This window comes from Brachyistius frenatus, unplaced genomic scaffold, assembly GCF_029030835.1.
Source record: "Brachyistius frenatus isolate BFR_SWC_R1_liver_20210118 unplaced genomic scaffold, ASM2903083v1 Contig_42, whole genome shotgun sequence".
Taxonomy (NCBI): domain Eukaryota; kingdom Metazoa; phylum Chordata; class Actinopteri; family Embiotocidae; genus Brachyistius; species Brachyistius frenatus.
The window spans coordinates 1,640,272-1,661,280 of record NW_027210641.1 but is presented as its reverse complement, the minus strand read 5'-3'; the positions used below and the strand labels follow the sequence as shown (position 1 = coordinate 1,661,280).

The following is a 21,009-nucleotide window of genomic DNA, read 5'->3' as shown; positions in this document are numbered from 1 at the left end:
CAAAAACTTTATTGATCCAAATGTATTTATGTCGTTATTCGTGTGTTCAATAATACTTTATTGGTACAAATAACGTTTTTACGTGATAAATACATTTTTTAAAAAAAAAGAAAAGATGAGAGACGAAATAAATGAAAATGGAAAAAGTACATTTTAAGCATATCGATATTTTAACAGAATAAATTTCAAACTTTTAGCTTTGACAGTGAAATGTTCCTTGTTAAGATGTGACTTTAGAAACACAGACTTCCATTTGTATCAAATAACGGATTAAAATAGTGTTATTTTATTGGTGCTTGTTGTTAAACAGTCTGTCGTTTATCATTTGAGATTCTTATCGTTAATGAACGTTGAGCTATTATATCCCCGGTCAGGTCTGTCAGGCTTCAGCCTGGGCCAATCAAATCTTGACTTGGTGCTCTTCGAGAATGTAATTGGGTCTTGGATCTGTCAATCTTACCAAGAAAGGCGGGATTTGTTCTCTGGCAGACAACGCTTGGGTCAAAACAAGTCCTGCGGCCTCGGGTCCTAACTGCCGTCATTTCCTTTAGTCAACCACCGAAATGCCTGCTGGAAGAAGAGTCGCGGAAACGGGCCACGTTTCTTTTAATGGAGGATGTGTTGTTAGTTTCTGATCCCTGTTACGGTCGAAGTGACGTTTAGTAGTTTGGGATTGACGTTTTTTGCCGCTGACGTCTGAAAAGTCCCGGTAAGAGAAAAACGGATGTTCGGTAACTTCCGTTGAACCCGCTCGTGTCCGACCCGCCAAAACACGTCCAGAGACCATTTTGTACTTTGGCTGATTTCGTTTGAGTTTTAACTCGAGAGAGAAAATGAGCGGCGGGTTCAACTTCGGCCAGCCCTCTTCGGGCTTCACCTTCGGAGCCCAGAAGACACCAGCCGGAGCCCCCGGCACCGGGTTTGGGATGGCGACCTCCACACCGGCGGCACCCGCAGGAGGGGGTTTCGCGTTCGGCACCGCAGCCCAGGCCACCCCGACCCCGAACCCGAACCCCACCGGCTCCTTCAGCTTCGGCACCCCGGCTAAGAGCGCTGCAGCCGGCTCGGGCTTCTCCTTCGGGACCCCCACCGGCTCGTTCGGCCTGGGTGCGACCCCTCAGACCGCAGCACCACCGGCCGGGTTGACTTTGGGCTCCGTAGCGGCTCCGGCTCCGGCTCCGGGGTCGGGGTTCACCTTGGGCGGCGGGTTGACCGCCCAGACCACCGCTATGGCCCCTGCAGGAGGGGGCTTCAGCTTTGGAGTTGTCCCTCAAGCTCAACCCCAACAACTCCAACCTGCAGCGGCAGCAGCAGCTCCAGCTGCAGCAGCGACCACAGCATCGGGGGGCCTCTCGTTTGGAGGGTTCAGTTTTGGGTCGACCAAAGGCCAGGTGACCTCCGCCGCAGCTCCTCCTGTTGCCGCCACAGGAGGAGGCTTCAGCTTTGGCACCGGTGCTCCATCCATCCTCGCCCAGGCACCGCCGGCCGCCACCGCCTCAGCCGCACCAGGCCAGGGTGGAGGATTTGGCTTTGGGATCAAACCCTCCTCGACCCCAGCTCCGCCCGCACTGACCCAGACGGCCCCAGTTATAGGCCCGACTCTCTTCGCTTCACCCATCACGTCAGCTGCCGCGATCGCCAGCGCAACCGGCACGGGGTTTACCTTGGGTGCTGCTCCAGCTGCAGCAGTAGCAAGCGTCGCCCCTGCAACTACAACAGCAGCAGCAGCTGGTGGAGGTTTGCCTTTCATGCTGAAACCTCTGGGAGCAGCTACCACCACCTCTGCCTCCGCCTTGACTGCGGCAACTGCAATCGCCCCAACGGGCGTTGCCACAGGCTTTACTCTGGGACTGAAACCTGCATCCACTATGAGCACCACAACATCTGCTACAGCCACAACAATCACCACCACCACAGCTCCTCCGGTGATGACCTACGCCCAGCTAGAGGGTCTCATAAACAAGTGGAGTCTGGAGCTGGAGGACCAAGAGAGACATTTCTTGCAGCAGGCCACTCAGGTGAACGCCTGGGACCGCATGCTGGTGGAGAACGGAGAGAAGATCACATCCCTGCACAAGGAGATGGAGAAGGTGAAGCTGGACCAGCGCAGGCTAAACCAGGAGCTGGACTTCATCCTGTCCCAGCAGAAGGAGCTGGAGGACTTGCTCTGCCCGCTGGAGGAATCTGTGAAAGAGCAAAGCGGAACCATCTACATGCAGAACGCCGACGAGGAACGTGAGAGAACGTACAAGCTGGCTGAGAACGTGGACGCGCAGCTGAAGAGGATGTCGCAGGACCTGAAGGAGATCATCGAGCACCTGAACACATCCAGCGGTCCGGCAGACACCAGCGACCCAGTAAGAGCAGATGTCAGTTTAACACGTTATTGATCATTCAAACTTGAGATTTGCTGCTTTAATTGATTCCTTCTTTCTGTTTCTTCTTCCTTTAGCTTCAGCAGATCTGTAAAATCCTCAACGCCCACATGGACTCGCTCCAGTGGGTCGACCAGAACTCTGTTCTCCTGCAGAGACGAGTGGAGGAAGTGTCCAAACTGTGCGACACCCAGCGCAAGGAGCAGGAGAAAACCTTTCGTTTAACATTTGACTGATTTGCATTGCAACCTGCATGTTGCCATAATGCAACGTTTGTACAGACGGGCGTCTGTTCAGGGGGTCCAGATGGTTTGGATTTGTTTTAATCCCACTTCCTGTTAACCTGTTTCCCCCCTGAGTTGTTTTGAGTTGCAGAAAGATTGATATTTTTTCAATGCAACAGGCTTTATATAAAGTAGTGAAAATGATCAGCTGTTCCCATGTAAATTGTTATTCTTGTTCTAAATAATATGATTCAATAAATCTTTGGAATAAGATTACTGCCATTTCTTTCAGTGGCGATGTTTTTAACCAGAGGTATCTCCCCTGAAACATTCAAATTATATCTCAGCTCCTTTCTAATGTGATGAGTCAGACTATCAAGAGACCAGCGGGTGGAATTAGTTTTCACTTACGTAGAGCTGAAATAATCAACTGTTGACCAAACAGTCAAACATGACTCGTTACAGCTTCTCGGTTGTGAGGATTTCCTGTTTTTCTTTGTCTTCTTCCGAGATCGCAAACTGAATATCTTTTGGATTTCAAAATCAGTCTTTAAGCACTTTTATTAACTTGACAACTCAAAAATGAAGACGGGCACTTTTTATTTAATGACATCTATAAAACATTACATTTCAGTCGCTTCTCACCATCTTCCCTCTGGATTCCTCGCGTGGAACAAAGAGAGTTCCTTCAGTGAGGATCTACAGTGCAGTGGATGCTACCTGAACGTCACAACAGTGAGACGAGGTGAAGAACCGATCAGAGCCGAGCCGAGCTACTCGCCGTTTGGGAACGGTGCCTTTTTGTGACGTGATAAATGTACCTAAATGTCCAAGTAGGAGAGAAGCAGTTTTGTTGTGAAGTTCTGAAACTAGACGCATAAAAGATCCACAAAAACTACTGATTTACATTCATGTTACAGTGAAGCAGCTGCACCTTCCTCGCATAGACTGAAGGGGTTTAGTAGGAAAAACAGTAGTAAACTTTGGCTGCATGAATTTTGTCTTTATCAAAAAAATAAATATAGCGTATGCAGAAGTATTTAAATATATACAACACTTACAAAAACATATTTCATCGTCTATACAGTAAAAATTCAAGGTCTCGAATCCGACTAATTCCTTGAAGTAATTTTTTTGTGTAATTGCTGAGCACTGTGTTCACCAAATTAAAAAACCCAAAGTTCAGTGCGATGGCGGTCTGTCACATGAAGAGAAGCAGGTCGTCTCCACCGGATGAATCATCATCACACACAAACACTCATGAGTAACTTTCATTGTCGATCCAAGTCGTCATCCACTGCTTTCTTTCAAACGGATCGAGTTTGACTTTTCCGTCTTTGTACTCGGGCGTTTCCTTTCTGATCCGCACTGCGTGGTAACGAGGAACGCCGTCTTCTCGTTTGGAGCGTTTGAAGAATCCACACTAGGAGGAGGAGAAACGTGATGCGTTACTAGAGGCTGATCCACGTCAGCGATGTTGGTGAGAAACAACAAGAGGAGGAGGAGAGGTGCAGGAACGTCCAGCATGCTTTGCAGTTTTTAGGACATGTGAAATAGCTGAGCAGTAAAAGAGGACGTCAGGAGAAGCACCTGCAGAGCACTTTAAAAGTTACACAGACAAGGCGGCATGAAGAGGAAATATTAAGTCTGTTGGCGAGAAAAGGCAGAAATTTCTGGGCAAAATTCAGAGACACATGTTGTACAAAGACCTGATTGTTGAGGATACAGTTGGACTCTCACTCACGAGCTCCATTCAATATTTATTTTGCATTAAAAGTATGTTTTCTATGTGAATTGAATGTTTCCAAATGACTTGTCTCATCAGCTCAGTACAATATGTGTCTGATTGAATTTTTCTGCATTACTTGGCTGGAAAGCGAGTTCATTAGTCGCTGCAGGAATCACACGTCATGCTGACTTTACCCCGTTCAGAGTATAAATCAGGCCTCGGCAGAGAGTTTGTCTTTGTCAGAGGGCTGAACGTGGATCTCAGCCTTGAGATACGCAGCATCGTACTCATCTTTAGATGCTCTCTTGAAGAAATCACACTGAGGGAGAGCAAGGGGGGAGGGAGGGGGGAGTTGTTAAAGGCGTCAGACTAAACCAGTCGAGACAGTCGAAAGCTCAAATGATGATGATCCATTTCATTTAGGAGATACTTCATCTGGAGAGTCCAGCGGTGGCACTCAAACATCTGCAGAATAACTGTTAAGGCCTGATGACGTTTTTAATATCAACCCCAGTTTTGATTAAAGTCATCCAGAGTATCTCTGCTTATCTCCGTATATCTTCAATAACATGAAACAAAGAAATGCTGCACATTTTTTACAACCTGAAACAAGAAAATAGAAAACTAGCAAAAAAAGGTTCATAGACGACACCTTTTCTGAAGTTTACTGAAGTTCATGTTCCACCTCCTGTTTTCATCCTCTGCGTTGTTCTGTATGTCATCAGCTGTTCTTACCTTCCAGAGCAGAAACACCAACAAAGCCAGAATCAGGATCCCCACTTGGACCGCCACCAGAATGATCCACCACGGGACTCCCCCGTACTGAGCTACTGCGCTGTCCGGGGACACGGCCACCGTCACCTGCCACCAAACACCAAAGTGAGGATGAACCAAGAGACCAGGTGAGTTCGGATCCAGACAGTAAACAGTTCATAATCCTGTAGCTGATGGACCTACAGTGGTGTCTGGGGTTCTCAGGATCATGTTTCCAGCCTGAGTGTGAAGTACAAGCGAGGCCTTCACAACTAAGTGCAAGGTTGAGAGGGAGGCATAATCCTGTGTAAAAACAAAAACCGTTGTTCAGTTCATCAGAAGGTCCTGAAGGGACATACGGGACAAATGTAAGTAGTTTGTCACCTCGATAAAAGTTGAGTTCCACAGACGAGATCTCAGTTCGACTGCTGTACCGTCCAGTCCCTGCAGGGGGCACTTGAGCACCACACATTTGATGTCCTTCTCACAGGACTAAGAAGCACACAAACTATTATTAGTCACATCTGCACGTTTAGAAGATGCATATGTACATTAAAACAAAGACTCACCAAAACTTTCTTTTTGCCCGGCGGAGAGGCCATTTTGCTGCCGGTTTTTCTTTCTTTTCTCACAATTCCTCGTTTTGTCCGAGACACAGAGGACTCCTGTAAGAACATTTCTTTTCGTCAATGAAGCAGTGAAGGTTTATTTTCATGTCCGACATCTGGAGATGTTAAAGGATCAAACCTGGATGTGTTTGAGAGAGTTGATCTCCGACTCAGGAGAGCAAAGGATGTCCTCCCGTCCTTTAGAGGAGATCTTCACCAGATACAAAAGCCATTTCCCATCTTTGTTATATTTAGGCCACTGAATGTGCAGCGAGGCTCTGACAGACGGCCTCAAAGACTTCCACAAGTTGTTTATCTGAAGATGAAATCAATATTTGGTACAACTCTGCAATTTCACATAAACATTATATGACAGCTACGGTTCGATATCCATGTAACAAACGGTGGGATGAATAGACTGACTCTGAATGTATAGCTGATCAAACTTCCGATCTCGTCTTCCGTCTTCATCGCGCTTTCTCCTTTCACCACACCTCCAAAAGAAACCTGACTAGGATTGGCTTCGCTGATGAAAACAAGCCAGTAAAATCTTTTATTTCACATCCGGCTGGAGGCGCTTTATAGTCCAACTTTTATATAAACGACATACTTACCCACTGACTGATAAAGGCAATTCAATGATCACTTTAGCCTTTACTTTTACCGGGGTGATATTTTCCTGCACACTGGTACTTAAAAAAAAAAAAAAAAAAATACAATAGTACATGTTGATATATATATAAAAATAGAATTACTACACATTGTAGTCAAACAGTATTATCTTACATGTACAGAACAAAACTCAGAGCTGAGCTCATCCTCTGTAGCAACAGGACTTACGTTTGCAGCTGCAGGTCGATCTCAATCCCAGTGGTGTCGAGAGTCATACCCGCAGTGCTCAGGATGATGTAAAAGGTCGTCTAGTGTGAAAAAACAAACAAGGAAAACCGTCTCTGACATGAATTACAATCGCTAAGTGCTAAAGTAAACGTTAGCACGTGACCATGACAGGTCCGTACCTCCGAGTCGCTCTTGAAAGGATTTCCCAGCTCACAGTCTGCTTGAGAGCCGTTCTGATTGGCGACACAGATGATCGGCTTTTCTGTCTGGAAAGAACACATTGGAACATTTTAGAATAATTAAAAAAAACAGAAATCAGAAAATAATTAATGAGTCAGACAGTAATTAGAGTAAAGTTTCTCTGCATTTCTTTTTCATTTTTCAATACATTTTAATTTTTTTTGCCAACCGCACATCACTCGTTAGCATTTATCCTCTGATTGCAGAGTGCACGTTTTCATATTGTACTATGTAATCAATAAAAATGGATTAAGTGCATGCAACAGTTATGACATAATCGGTCAGTCTGTAAATGATCAAAAGAGATGAACCGAAGGAAAACTTTGTTTGATTGGATAAAACAGATGTTGACAAAGTTTTCCTTTGGGTACACGGTTGAAAGAAGGTAATGAATCGCAGGAATCATCAGATCACAAATTGTTTACAATTGTAAAAACACGTCATGATATTCAGTAGTTGGATTACATCGTATCAAGAGACTCCCACCTCCACAACTTTAACTGTGTATTAACATGCTAACTTACTATCAAACATATCGAACTTTATTTAACAAGATAATGTAGAAAATGTCTCCATTTTCCATCCAACAGTTTTTACTGGTGAAGTTTTTTCATGTGTAAACAGAGTGCCAGCAGCGAGTGCAGCTGCACAGCAGACTCACCGTTGTTTGATGTGAGCGGACTCCAGAGTACGACAGGGTATCTGGGAAACTCGCCACCAGCTTCGCCTCGTAAGCATCGTCACCGTTCATGTTGTTCACCGTCACCCGCAAGGCCAAGTCCTTCTTCTCGTAATTCAGCATGAACTCAGGGATGTTGTTCTTGCTGCAGACACACGGTCATAACCAGGAACTTCAGACCGAGCCCAGTACAAAACAACAGGACTGTGATATGTTGTTTCCATTTGATAACAATGTTGTAATAACAATCATTTTATACATAGAGCAGCATTTATTCATATACAGCCTCCCATCTTTGAACTCCGGTATCACACTAAGGTTCTCTGATGTTGCGTGTTGAGTCAACATCCTGTACTCTCGGCATGTCTGAGCTTGTTTTGTGGCTTTGGTTTGATATGAAGGGGTTGATGGAGCAGTTGCGACCACCGTGTCGGTCCACCGTGTGAAGGCCCACAGACCAGAACAGACGTTTGGAAAGGCAGAGCTGAGTGTAGATCCTCGGTGTCACATTACACCTCTTACTCATTATTTACTTTATCTCATTACTGTTTTAAGATCGCACATTAACCTGTTGTTTAGCGAGAAGTACACGTCGAGGTTGTTCTGTTTGTAGTATAAACTGTACTCCATCTTCAGGCTGCTCCGGCAAACATGATCTCTTCCACATCCCTCTTTCACAAAGTTGACCTACAACAACAATAACAACAATATACAAAACAGCATGTCATTAACTTAACATGACTTTTCGTTTTCACCTATAAATGCAGCCTGATTGTTTACCTCAGTGACGTCTTTGCTTGATTCAGAGGAATCCAAGATGGCCTTCAGCTGAGGGAGGCCATTTTTTGTCCTTTGTCGTTTTGTACCAATAATTTCCACAGACATCTCGATGGGAATGCTGCGCATCTTGTCCTTAATGTTGTCCTGCGCAAATCAGAGACAGCCGGGCAAGTTAAAGCAGAATTATTGCCTCTATATGCATTTAATTAGACGTTTGATTCCCAAACTGTGGTGGTTTGAAGGAGGTAACCTAACAAATACATTCCAACAAATTGTCATTTCATTTCATTTTATTACAGATAATAGTTATTACAAATGCACATCACATTAGAATGATGTGAAAATTAGTTGGTAATCATTTAATTATTTGAACTCAGCCATGTGGTGTGACATCACATACGACGTAGCACAAGGCTGACATAACGTTATGTTGATGCCGTCTGAGATTGTTGGTATCTGCAATGGGAAGTGATAGTTTGGAAATTTGGTTTGGTACATAGTGATGCAAGGTTTCTAAAAGTTTGGGAACCTCTACATTATGTATTATCTATGTAGATCTATATAAATATATATTACCAGTGTTGATAACATTACACTTGTATTATTAAAGCTACTATATATTTTCAAAAGTGTATCCTGTGCTATGTACATATACATATGTATTTTAAACATGCTGTATATATATATGTGTGTGTGTGTGTGTGTGTGTGTGTGTGTGTGTGTGTGTGTGTGTGTGTGTGTGTGTGTGTGTGTGTGTGTGTGTGTGTGTGTGTGTGTTTTAATGGCACCGAGATATTTTGAAAGTATTACTCGCTGAATCTGAGTGTATCGCTCAGTGAATTCAGGTGTTGAATAACTGAATCGGTTCCTGGCTGTTGCTCACTGATTTACGTGTGACAGATGTGATTTACCTTCAGTCTGGCTTTTATTTTGACGCACGTTTCTTGGTTTTGGCCACGAAACTCTGCGGTGCCATTGAACTGGTGGTCTGATTCAACCTGGGATTTGTTCAGGAACATCACCCGGGAGGTCAGCCCTTGTTTCCTACGATCTCCATCCGCCTCGACAGAGTAGCTTATAGCTGCAGCACAGAAGTCAAATACATGTAAGAAAGAACAGCTTGACGTTTTTGTTTCTGGAAAATAGATCATTTATTACTTACTTAGTCTTGGGCTGTAAGATGCAAGGTTGGCTTTGTAGGCGAAGCATGCGTCCACAGTGAAGCTTTGGAAAGAAAAAGGATATTTTGAACAAACAGAAAGTTTTGACTGTGACGTCTGTTTAAATATAATAATCTTAGAACACCTACCAGATACTGTTCCCACAGTTTTTAATTGTGAGGTCAATTTCCTGTGGAGATATTTTGACATCTCTCCTAATGCTAATGACAGGCCTTGCCCTGAAAGAAAGGTTGTTAAATGAAATTGTGATAGATATCAGTAGGTTTTACATTTACTTCTAATGTATAAGGGCACATTTACCTGTAAATTAAAACTGTGTCCGACAGAGAGCCGACAGCCAGGTCTGGATAAGAGTTACCGTCCAGATCCATGTTCCCTGCCAGAGAATATCCAAACAATCGAATGTTGTGCTCTTTTCCTGAAAGGATCTGTAATGAAGGACAAACATTTAACAAATAATTAAAACTTAAAGAGAAAATTAATACAAATAACAACATTAAAGTGTTGCTTCTTTTGGATCAGCGACCAAAATGGTGTCAGAAGAAGACCAAATGTATTTAATATTATCAAAGTAGTTCATTGATCATTATAAGTAAAAGCTATTTTGTTTTTGTCCATAGCAAAGTCAAGACAAAGTATTGAACATATTTTTGGCCACTTGGGGCAACAGAAAATAAACTGTGAACTGCAACACTGAGATATTACAAGACTTTAAAAGATGTATTATTGCACTTTCATCTGCACCTCAAACTGAGATAACATAATGATTTAGGAGTTATTTTTTCAGACTTGGAAAGAGCAGCTGTGGTTCAGATGGTAGAGTGTCATTGATGTGTGAATGTGTGTGCAAGTCATGCTCCCCATAACTGGTACTGATCCTGTGTCAAATTTGTGGAGTGCCCCTTTAATAAAGCGACCTTGTCAGCAACAGTTGTTTTTTTACAATTACAAAACTACATTATCATTAATTTGGACTAAAGGTTGCTCGAGAGTCACCAGAGCTGTGGAGACCTGCCGAGTCAGGCAATTATTCTCTGTGGATTATTCAGCACGATTAACTCTTCCTGTTAATATAAAACTACTGATTAGAGCTGCTTGAAACTAAAACAGAACCAACCTGTGCAGGACTGGTTTTGATTCCTTGTGCAGAACCATGATAAATGTAGACTTTTCCTGCACCGGCATCATCATGCGGAGCTCCAATGGCAATATCTGTATGAGAAAAAAAGAGTTTACATTTACACGTCTGCAACTAATAAAGAAAACACAAATGAGGTAAAAAGGTGTCTGTTAAAGCACCTTCATATGAGTCCTGATTGATGTCTCCCGTGTTCTCCACTGCCAGTCCAAACATGGAGTCCTTGGTCCCGTTCAGACGGACTGGGGTGACTCGTTCCCACCGTCCTGCCTTGTTTATGTAGACGTAAACAGCTCCTCCAATGTCTCTGTCCTTCATGTAGAACTGAGGAGCCCCCACAACTATGTCCTGCCATCTAGATCATAGATGGAGCGTAAACATTTATCAGTAACATTAAGATTATAACATCATTTAAAAAGAAAGGCACTGAAAGTAGAACATTGAAGTTATAGAACACCAGAAAAAGATCAAATAAAATGAGTCATACTTGTCATGTGTGTCTTTACTTTTGTCTTCGGACTTAAATGAATTATGCTGAAATGTCTGTTCTCACTGTGATTAAATGATACGTGTGCAGGTGGAAATGTTTCGTACCCGTCGCTATTCAGATCAACTACAGCCACGTCATATCCGAAGGAGGAAGCGAGTCCCGGCCCATGCAGCATGTGTTCCATCAACAGTCTGGTGGAGACTTCGCTCTCTTTCTTCAACAGGACTACAGCTCCACTGTGATTGGCTCTCGGTGCTCCGGCCACCACCGTCAGGCCTCGACTCCTGGTGACGCGGTGCCCCGAATCAAGAGAGAATCCTAAAAGTAGGAGAGATGTTGTAGATATAAACCTTTTATTTATCATTGAACTATTTCTTTTAGCGCCCTTCTCTTCCTGTCGTGAGGTCGTTGCTACTGAATCTCCTATTGTTGGCCGGGGACAGTGCAGACAACCACATGTCTCCACATCATCTGTTCTCATCGGTAACTTTCAGTATCTCAGCTCACTGACACACCTGCAGAAATTCATCTCATGCCCATGCAAATGCCCTGAGCCACCAGTAGGAGGCGCTACTGCTGCAACAAGAACACCAACTTCCCATCCTCAAACTCTGCTCATTCTTTTCATTGCAGTGGTTTCTGAACTTCAGTCTATGTGTAAAATAATTGCATTTGTAGCACTACAGTAGAACCGAAAAACAAAGGTTCAGGGAAATAACATCCTGAACAACATGACCTGCAGGTTTCTTTTCATGAATGTTTCTCAACGTGTTTTAAATCGACAGTTTTCACACTGTTATTGTTAAGTGCAAGAGAGGCTCCAGCATATTTTGTGTTTGAGCGCCCAGTTTTGCTGATTAACATGACTCCACATCTTTTAACGTTCCTTGTGCAATAAAACTTGCTAAACTAAAAAATGGTTTGCACCAAAGCAGTACTGCTGCTTAATAGTTCCCAATTTTCCAGCAGATATTTTTCAATTGTCATGGCAGGAAAAAGAAGAGGTGCAACCGAACAGGACACACAAACGTATCTGTATGTTTTGGACAACTCACCGAGGTAGCTGTTGGCTGGTACGGGCACAAGCTCGGGGTTCAACAGATGCTCATCCCCAACTTCATACGGGCCGTCATCATACACTTCCATCTCCAGCAAAGTATTGTTCTTTTGCTCCACTCGCACAACGCCTGGAGAAGATTGGAGAGAACAAAGCGGTAGATGTTGGTGTGAACGAGAGAAGTTTATTTTCATGTACAGAAAGAAAATCTCGATTGCACCGATAAATAACGTAAGAGCCTTGTGTATTAAGGTTTTGTTGTATATGACTAGATAGTGACCTTTCCAGTTGTAAGCTCCTGGTGCTCCAAACACCACGTAATGGTAATCCTTGGTGAACGTGGCAGCCAGACCCTGCTGGCATGATCCAAACATCTCGTGGCCTCGGGCTCTGCCCTCACAGAAGTTCCAGTTTCCTCCATCCTCATCAGAGGACGAGTCAATGGTTAGGTCCTGACTCAGGACATAACAGCGCCCGGTGATGTCATGAGACTCCTGGGGGGTGTTCACGAACAAGCGCTTCTGATAGCGATGAGCACATGTCTGAAAAAACATAACAGGTAAGTTCATATCTTTATCAGACTGGGAACAGCACAAGAGGACACCAGGAACAACGGTTGAGTAATTAGTTTGACTCACCACAATCTTTCCTCCGGGTCCCTGACTCTGCACAGTCACCCCCATCCACTGGTTCTCTTTGTTCTCCACACGCGGGTTCTCTTTCAAAATTCAGCAACACAAGACAATTATATGAGCGTTACGTTATATAGTTTAAGAAAAAAGAGAATTGGATGGACAGATGGATGGATGGATGGATGGATGGATGGATGGATGTCTCACCTTCATTGTCAAATTCAATGCGCTGACAGTGGTTGGACGGGGTGATGTCACATCTATAAAGGCCTCCTGTGATGTTGGCTGTTTGATTTCCCAAAGCTCTGGCTCTGGGCGCACCGATCAGCAGCCTGAAGACAAATTCAAATATATTTTTTCAGGTTTTATGGAATAAGTAAAGCGTATTGGAATGATCTTTTACCCTCTCCCTGACAGGCTCTGCTGTTCCTCTGAATTATTTTCTACCATTGTTAGAATATCTTTCAACAAGCTCCAGAGCAGCAGCTTGTTGAATTTAGTACATATATGTGAAAACATCGACGGCGACAGTGAAAGCAGGCAATAAAAAAAAGGTGAAATCTTTTTTGTGCAATATATTGCGGCTGCTGTTGGCAGAGGAATCTGATTGTCAAAGCAAAAAAGCAAAGAGTAGAAAAAAGTTTGTATTCATTTATCTATTATGTTTCACTGTAGCTGCACTGCAAGTAGCTCAATATAAAGTATCCGTCAACAACTGTGACTATCTGCAGAAACAGAGAACAATGGCCGCATCCTGGCACATACTACATAACCACAACAACCCCGATTCATTTCCAGCCACGGACAACTTTTGCATGTCACAACTCGTTTCTTCTCACAGTGTTTTCTGTGTGAATCAAAACTGTCACTGTAAAGTAAAGGAAGAATAGCACTTGAGATGAAGGGTTGCTATGTGAGTGCAATCTTTTGGTTTGGTAAATGCACAGTGCTTCGGCCTGCAGCATAAATGAGAGAGGAATGCTGAAAGGCTACAAATTATAAACCCAAAAGGAAAAGTCAGATTCAACCCATTAAAAAAAAAAAATAAAAAAAAAAAAAAAAAAAAAATTCCTTTTTTTTTTTTTTTTTTTTTTTTAAATAACAGAAACAATAACAACATCTGGTTAACTAGAATAAGGTGTCCCAAATCAAAACAACATAATTATTCAGCATACAGTTTTGTCTTAGTTCTGTAGTTAGTGTACACAAATATGAATATATTTTACCATTTTATACAAACAGTAAATGTTACTGATGCCAATGACGTCACTCAAACTGCAGCTTTTGAATCCAGTTAAACTTCACATACACATCAATATTATTAGAATTCAATTTATAAAAACTGTTTTTAATCAACAGCACACTTAAAATGGACCATAAACAAACAAAAAACTGCATAATATAAAACAACAACAAGTTAGCTGTATTCCAAAACCTTTTACACCTGGTCACCTGCTCTCGTTGTCCAATCAGGGAAGGTCTTTGGGATTTGCGCCACTTTGACCCTGGTGACATCAATCTCAACTCATTCAGAGGATTGTGCATGTTCCTCTGAGGATACATACCAACACTGAGGAAAAAGGAACTATTGGGATATTGGGAATGCTCAAAGGAAGCTCCATGTCGATGACTATGCTAATGCCAAAGTCTTATCGCATACTGCACGTTGTGTATTTCACAGGATTAATGATTGATGATTAATCTCTTAAAGAGCAGTTACATTTTGTTATAAGACAGAAACCAGACCACTGCTGCACGTCATGTGCACTAGTGGACTAGTGTCAGAGGGCAAAGGAGCGCTGAAGCAGACCATCTCGCTCGGAGTGTGTTCAATAATGTAGCTCTGCCTACGTTTAGCCTGCTGACCACAGTTTGTAGTTGAGCTCTGTTGCCACATCCTGCTACACAAAGTTTGCAAATCATTTTTTTTAAACAGTGGGTTCCTGTTTTCAGACAGAATTTAACGGTGAAATGAGAACTAATAAATGAAAAAAATAATTTAAAAACAAGACAATGACAAAAAACTAGTTGCACAGCTGCACACCTGGAGTATCATTAGTTTTTAGTATAAGAACTGAGGGGACTGTTACATTTACACTTTAACACACAATTTTGAAATGTGCCATTAATGCTGAGCATTTACAGACTTGATACTGACTCAACACCTAACTTGGACTTCCCAAACAACTCTGCCATCTCTGTAAAGTTATACTATAACCCAGTCTCTGTGAATATGTCATCAGATGACAGGATGTGAGTCACTACAGATCCATTAGCACCAAAACAATGGTTTGACCTCTGACAAACTGCCTAATTGAACACAATAGGACTGAATAATGCCATGTTACTTCAGCCTTTTTTCACATTGAAGTAATACCTAACCATCTCCAGAAAAAAGGTTTTGTCTAATATTAAATTTCCTTTAAGATGATTTTGAAAATACTACAACTAAGAAGCTGTGCGAGCTCACCAGCATCCTGAGAAAGTGAAAGACTTTCTTCAAAGGAGGGAGAGGAAATCCTCTCCACCCTTTTCTCTCCCTCGTGACTGTGCAGTTCCTTCTGTAACCCACCTATTGATCTGTGGAACAACCCTGTGCCTCTTCATTTGTTAAACAAGGACTCTCCTGAGGAGGCCACACTGTAAACCTTCTCCTCAAACAAAGCCCAGTGACATGCAAATACAAACAGGAGTCTTTACAGTTAGCTTCACTTTCACATTTTAGCCCATGAGCAGTCGTTCATCATGTAGAAGGGTGATGCTGAAGATTTACTGCAGAGCTGAACCTGCACAGTAAATGAGTTTATTTTACATTTAGAGCTGTAAAAAAAAATCATTTATTAGTCAATCAAACAGAGAAATGGTATTTTTCACGGAAAAATGCCAAACGTTTGTGGTTTCTGCTTCTCAGATGTCAGGATTTCACTTGATATGTTATTAAAGAGAATATGTTTGGGTTTTGCTGTTATCTTAAATAAAACAATCAATTAATTAATGTTAAAAACAATCATCAGATGAATCAATTGTGGAAATCATTTTTTGTTGCAGCCCCCCAAAAAGAAGTCAGTCAGACAGACATCTTCAGATGACAATAAGAATGCAAGAAGACGGCTTTAGTTTTAAAGAATTACGCAGAGTTAAAGTGTAAGCGAAGTTAATGCACTTATGCATCACTGACAGCTCAAGAGAAGCCAAATCCAAGAGGCCACATGCAGAAAACACCACATTCATGATGAGCTTGTAACACAGGTGATACAGAAATACCTGCAACTTAAGAGCAGAGCAGCTCGGCACGATGACAGTTGTAGAATTTAGCGAGTAACTGAGAACTAACATTGACATTTACATGCAACACATCTGTCAAACGGACACATTAGCTCGTTTTTCATCATGAAAAAAAAGCAAATATTTTAGTATTTCAGCTTATTTTCTGCAGCAGAAATCAATGCGAAGTCAATTAACAGGTATGCTTTGGCATAACATCAGAAGTAAAGAAACATCAAACTTTCCTAGCAAGAGTGAGATTGAACAACATTCTCTCCTTGTACACTCACCAGGTAAAAACAAGTACACACTGCAACTGCTGCAAAGCCTGAAATACAGCTGACTTAATTAATCAGGATGAATAAACTGGCTGGTTTGAGCTCATGGCGGATGTGTCGGTGTTCATATATGTGATGGCCAGTAAGTAGCAAGAAATTGTAGCACAAAAAAAGCTAAAGATATGTTCGAGGTAGCGTGTGAAAGTTTATTCTAGACCATGACAACTGTAGTTTGGCCCCAAAAAATATTTTCTAGACATATTAAGAATTATACTGTGAGTGATTCTGCTATAAAAAAATTTAAAAAAGTAACTAACTGGATTTTTTTTTTTTAGCTTGCATATTAACAGCCTTAATATTCCCGTATCAGTCAGTGTGCAGTGTGAAAGCGCGTCCCATCACCCAGCACGTCTTTCACTGCAGTGTAAATGGGAATGCATAGTGACTGGTGTGGATTTACACAGTGAGCTCACTGGTCTCTGTTAACAGATGTGCTCCAGCACTCCCGCAGCTGTGCACTCAAACCAAGAAGAACTCCCAGGAACTGCTGCAGCTGTTCTAACTGGTTCGGTTTACACATTGAACACTGATTGGTGCTGACCTGTGATTGGATGGATGCACATCACAGAAGGAACCATGAATACTCAGTACAAGTTCACATCAGCTTCAAGTAAAGAGTCAAAGTTTGGAAGAAGTTTTCAGATTCACCCGTGTAACTGTTTATTAACCTTTTTTTCTAGTTTCCTCAAACTCTCCAGACCTCAGCGTGAAGTTTGACTAAAACGTCTCGACTTATTATTCACTGATGCGTTTAATCTATCAGGTTACATGTGCACAGATGGCCGTGTGTGTCCAGTCAAATGGGCGTTTTCTCTGGTTTCATTGCAAAGATGTTAAATCCACGTCATTAACCCAACACATTATTCATGGGGGAGGCATCCAATTACCTTTCTGGAAGATGTCACATTGTGTTCAGTCTCGTGGTGAAACATCGATCTCCTTATTTGTTCCGCTCAACAAAAACCAATATGAAGAAGAAGGTATGACAACACCGTAAACACTGTGAGAAAGCATTGAAACCATTAGAGGACCAGCAGAGTTGCAGAAATGGTTTCATAAATTATAAATAAAACAATCTTCGAGGAGTGGAAAAGATTTGAGCTCAGAAGAGATGAAAACGCTGTCTGGGTTTGACACGAGAGGAGTTTGATCTATCGAGCCACATCTGTTACTCCCCAAGCAGAGTGTTCAGAGAGAAGGCCGGAGTTCCTCTCTTCACGTGTGACTTATAATCAGATAAATGTAAGTGGGCATAGCCAGTGTAGATTTGCAGCTGCCAGCAAACATCATCAAACACATGTTTATACAGAGAACAAGAGCGACAGATGCAGTGTGACACATCGCTGACTGGTGGTTTCATGAGCTCAATGTGTCTCACAGCTTCATGTTAGAAAGAGCTGTTCATTACCGACGGTGCTCTGCTCGGCTTCCACTTGACTCGTCTGGCTGATTATCTCAGGGTCACATGAGGATTTAGAGCTAAGATCACGGCTGAACAGAGGAGGCGGCAGTTTATTCCACACTCTTATATGACAAGAACAAGCAGCGCAATGTGTTCCCATACAGTCATAATTATAAACCACTTAGTTATAAATAGGGCTGTAACTAACAATCTACTTCAATATCAAAATATTGTGTTGATTAATTGATTGATTGATTGATTGATTGTTAGTAGATTTGAAACAAAAAACTAGTCGAGACAGAAATACGGCAGCTATTTTTATAAATCGATTACTTGTTTAGGACACTTTTTTAAGCTAAAATCTTAAACTTTTCTACTTAAGTTTCTTCATAACAAGAATTTGTTGGTATTTTTGGTCTTGGATGATTGAAAATAAGTATTTTTAGGTTTTGGACTACTGATCAGACAAACAATGTAATGGCATCACCTTGGGCTTAACAAATTATAATTTCAGAATAGTTTTTATTTGTTAATAGACCATGATCATCCGTCCCTCCATCATCCTACATACTTTGGACGAAGGTTCACCCTGAACAGGTCGCCAGTCCATCACGGGTCCAGATTTGATTAATCAAGTTATCATTATTAAATAGTAAAATATTGAGTTGGGCCATCTTGAGTACTTAAACCTCAACGTGGCATCTTAAGTATTCATGTTTTGTCTAAACAACACTTTTTGTTCTCAAGAACTAACTTCTGCACGTTCGCAGAAGTTTGTGTTCTATGTTTGACAAAACTGGGCCAGTTTTCTCTTAGAGCAGCAGATAAGGAATGCAAATCTACACTCCCCTCTTACTTTTACTCGGTGAAAACAAACTATCAGGCCAGTGTCACATTTCAAGCCTCTATTTGCCCGACAAATATGACATCAGTGACTCTTTGGTGTCTTTATACTTGTCAAGTCTGACAAACATAGAAGTTATCTTTTCAGCTTGCAGGGTTCTTTGTGTACAGAGAATCCCAAAAAATATTTTGAAAACAGCTTTAAATGTTGCATGGCCACTACATTTACCACACCATGACTTCCTTTAACGCCATAGTCAAAACAGCAGTCAGATAAAATTCCACAAGTGAAGTCTAATCTAAGTCTTCTCTGGGAAGTCTTGTCACTAGGACTTCTCATCTCTGCTCTTTGTTTCTCAACATGCTGCTGCAGCGTCCTGCCAGCACATACTGTACCTCTTGCATGCAGCCTCTCGCCGGGTGCCACTCCCTCTCCTCAACTTATCACAACTCTGTCACTCTTTGTGTGACAGAGGGACCAGGCTACCTTCACTCATGTCTATTCTGTTCCCGGTGGGCAGCACAAACCAGTTAATATATGCATGGTAGTATTGCCAGGAATTCTTGAACCACTGCACTTAAGAAAAATGTAAAAACTGTGACTGGTGTCGGCACATTTTGGCACAGACTTAAAACTTATCTCTACATCTTTAAGCATGCGAATATCTCCCTGAATAATGTCGCAGCATGCCCTGACTGCTCATTCAAGTCACCACTTCTTAGCACTGTTTATAAATCAAACCTCACCAACAAAACTCTGAAAAACAGATTCAGAGTTTTGACAGAGAACCTTAGCGAGCACTGTTTAAATGAATAACACTCATATCCAAATATAACACAGAAATCATCTCTGAGAAAAAGCTGTGAATACAAAAAGGTTTCAACATCAACCACATACCGAGGGCTTATAACTTATATTGAATAGTAAGCTTGTCTGGTTATGTTTGTATCAGTAAATCACATGACATATAAATAATAAATAACAATTTGTTTTGTCTTATCAACAGTTCAATGTCTGAACAATGGAGAAAAGCTGCAAACCATACATACACAACCTACACTAGGGAATTGTTTTTTCTCCTCTCCCCTCTGAGCTGCCGTAGTTTGACCTTATTGGCACATTTGCATGACAGTTAGAACCATTGTTAATGCACTTGTTGTCCTCTGGCATGTTTCCCATTTCATATTCAAATCATCACTGGGGGACAAAAGAAACTGGCGTTTGGAAGATAGTTACAGAAACTTAAATGAACAGTTTGCCAGTGGATGGAAAGAACATTTAGAAGTCGTGGAAAGGCCATAAATCAAAAGGATCTTTTCTGCCAGGTTTAACTTTAGTCAGAGAAAGATCAGACTGAGGAGGTTAAAAAGTTCTGATTGACTTGTGTCTGCTTCTGTCTCAGGCGTCTCAATATAAAGAGAAATTAGAATTTAGTAAAGTAAGACAGGGGTTAATATCTTCTTTATTCAGCACACGCAGGTATTTTTAATGTTGCTCCATGCTGCGGTGATGTCACGTGATGTTATTAATTGTATTAAACCTGTCCCCTCAGATTCACTCCGAACTGAACTGTACATTAAAATCACATATCGACAGAAGCAAACAGATGAGTAGAGATGAGTAGCTGCAGACATAACTCACATGACTTGATCCGGGTTGATTTGTTGGTGCATAGCCAGAGAAAACCCGAACAGACTCCCCGGCTCTCCGTCTTTCCTGATGACATGACTTGTGTCAAGGTTGAAGGCGAAGACCAAAGTTGGCTCCAGAAAATAAATATGAAATAAAAGTGCAGCATGAACAGCAGAGGGTGTTCCCTTAAGCAGCATGGCAGCGCCGTCCGGGTGTGTCCACTAATCCCAAAGTTAAGAGCCTCGGACACCACTGCTCTTCTGCCCTCAGTCAAATGATGACTGGAGCCTGCAGCTCGGTTCTTTAACCACCGGGAACTCAGCAGCTGCTCCACTGCGCCCCCACCGGCCATCAGGACGAACCGCTACAGAGACGACCTGGTATTTGTAAACCACACATTGGCGGTTGTACATGTACATGCAATAGTACCAATACATCAATGTAAAAGTGGGCTACTCCATTACAATCAAAAGTTCTGCACGAAAGGTCCTATTGAAGTAAAAGTCAGATACATACAAAACATAGTGAAAGTTTTAAAGTTTAAGTACTGGTTTGGTTCCTCTAACTGATCTAATGTTAAATATGGCATAATTGGATTATCGATATTGAAGTATGAGTGTATAAGCAGCATGTTAATGTTGCAGCTTCTTCAGGTCGAGCTGGAACTACTTTATATTCAGCTTTATGTACAGAGACACCAAATAAATGTGAGCGGTGGTCAGATGATTACTGAGAGAGGAAAGAAGGAAAAACAAAGTTCTGATCCACAAATCTCTTTTCAGTTTTTGGACTTTTTCTCTAAT

The 21,009-nt window shown here is 42.0% G+C and overlaps 2 protein-coding genes across 2 annotated transcripts; one reads left to right on the top strand and one right to left on the bottom strand.

Moving 5' to 3' along the window:
• The first annotated feature begins 54 nt into the window (after positions 1-54).
• nup62l (nucleoporin 62 like) lies at positions 55-2,877 on the top strand. The gene is made up of 2 exons (XM_069702567.1): positions 55-2,357; positions 2,453-2,877. The coding sequence occupies exons 1-2, from the start codon at positions 834-836 to the stop codon at positions 2,609-2,611; spliced, it is 1,683 nt and encodes a 560-aa protein (XP_069558668.1). The 5' UTR covers positions 55-833; the 3' UTR covers positions 2,612-2,877.
• Positions 2,878-3,930: 1,053 nt separating this feature from the next.
• itga6a (integrin, alpha 6a) lies at positions 3,931-20,459 on the bottom strand. Its single transcript, XM_069702561.1, has 26 exons — positions 20,216-20,459; positions 12,934-13,058; positions 12,733-12,812; positions 12,375-12,636; positions 12,093-12,224; positions 11,142-11,355; positions 10,709-10,902; positions 10,527-10,621; positions 9,710-9,837; positions 9,538-9,627; positions 9,391-9,452; positions 9,140-9,309; positions 8,229-8,372; positions 8,017-8,135; positions 7,431-7,593; positions 6,709-6,795; positions 6,530-6,609; positions 6,304-6,381; positions 6,113-6,215; positions 5,829-6,005; positions 5,651-5,746; positions 5,466-5,573; positions 5,286-5,384; positions 5,064-5,189; positions 4,523-4,647; positions 3,931-4,022 (listed from the first exon to the last, which is right to left on the bottom strand). The coding sequence occupies exons 1-25, from the start codon at positions 20,401-20,403 to the stop codon at positions 4,540-4,542; spliced, it is 3,228 nt and encodes a 1,075-aa protein (XP_069558662.1). The 5' UTR covers positions 20,404-20,459; the 3' UTR covers positions 3,931-4,022; positions 4,523-4,539.
• Positions 20,460-21,009: the final 550 nt, after the last annotated feature.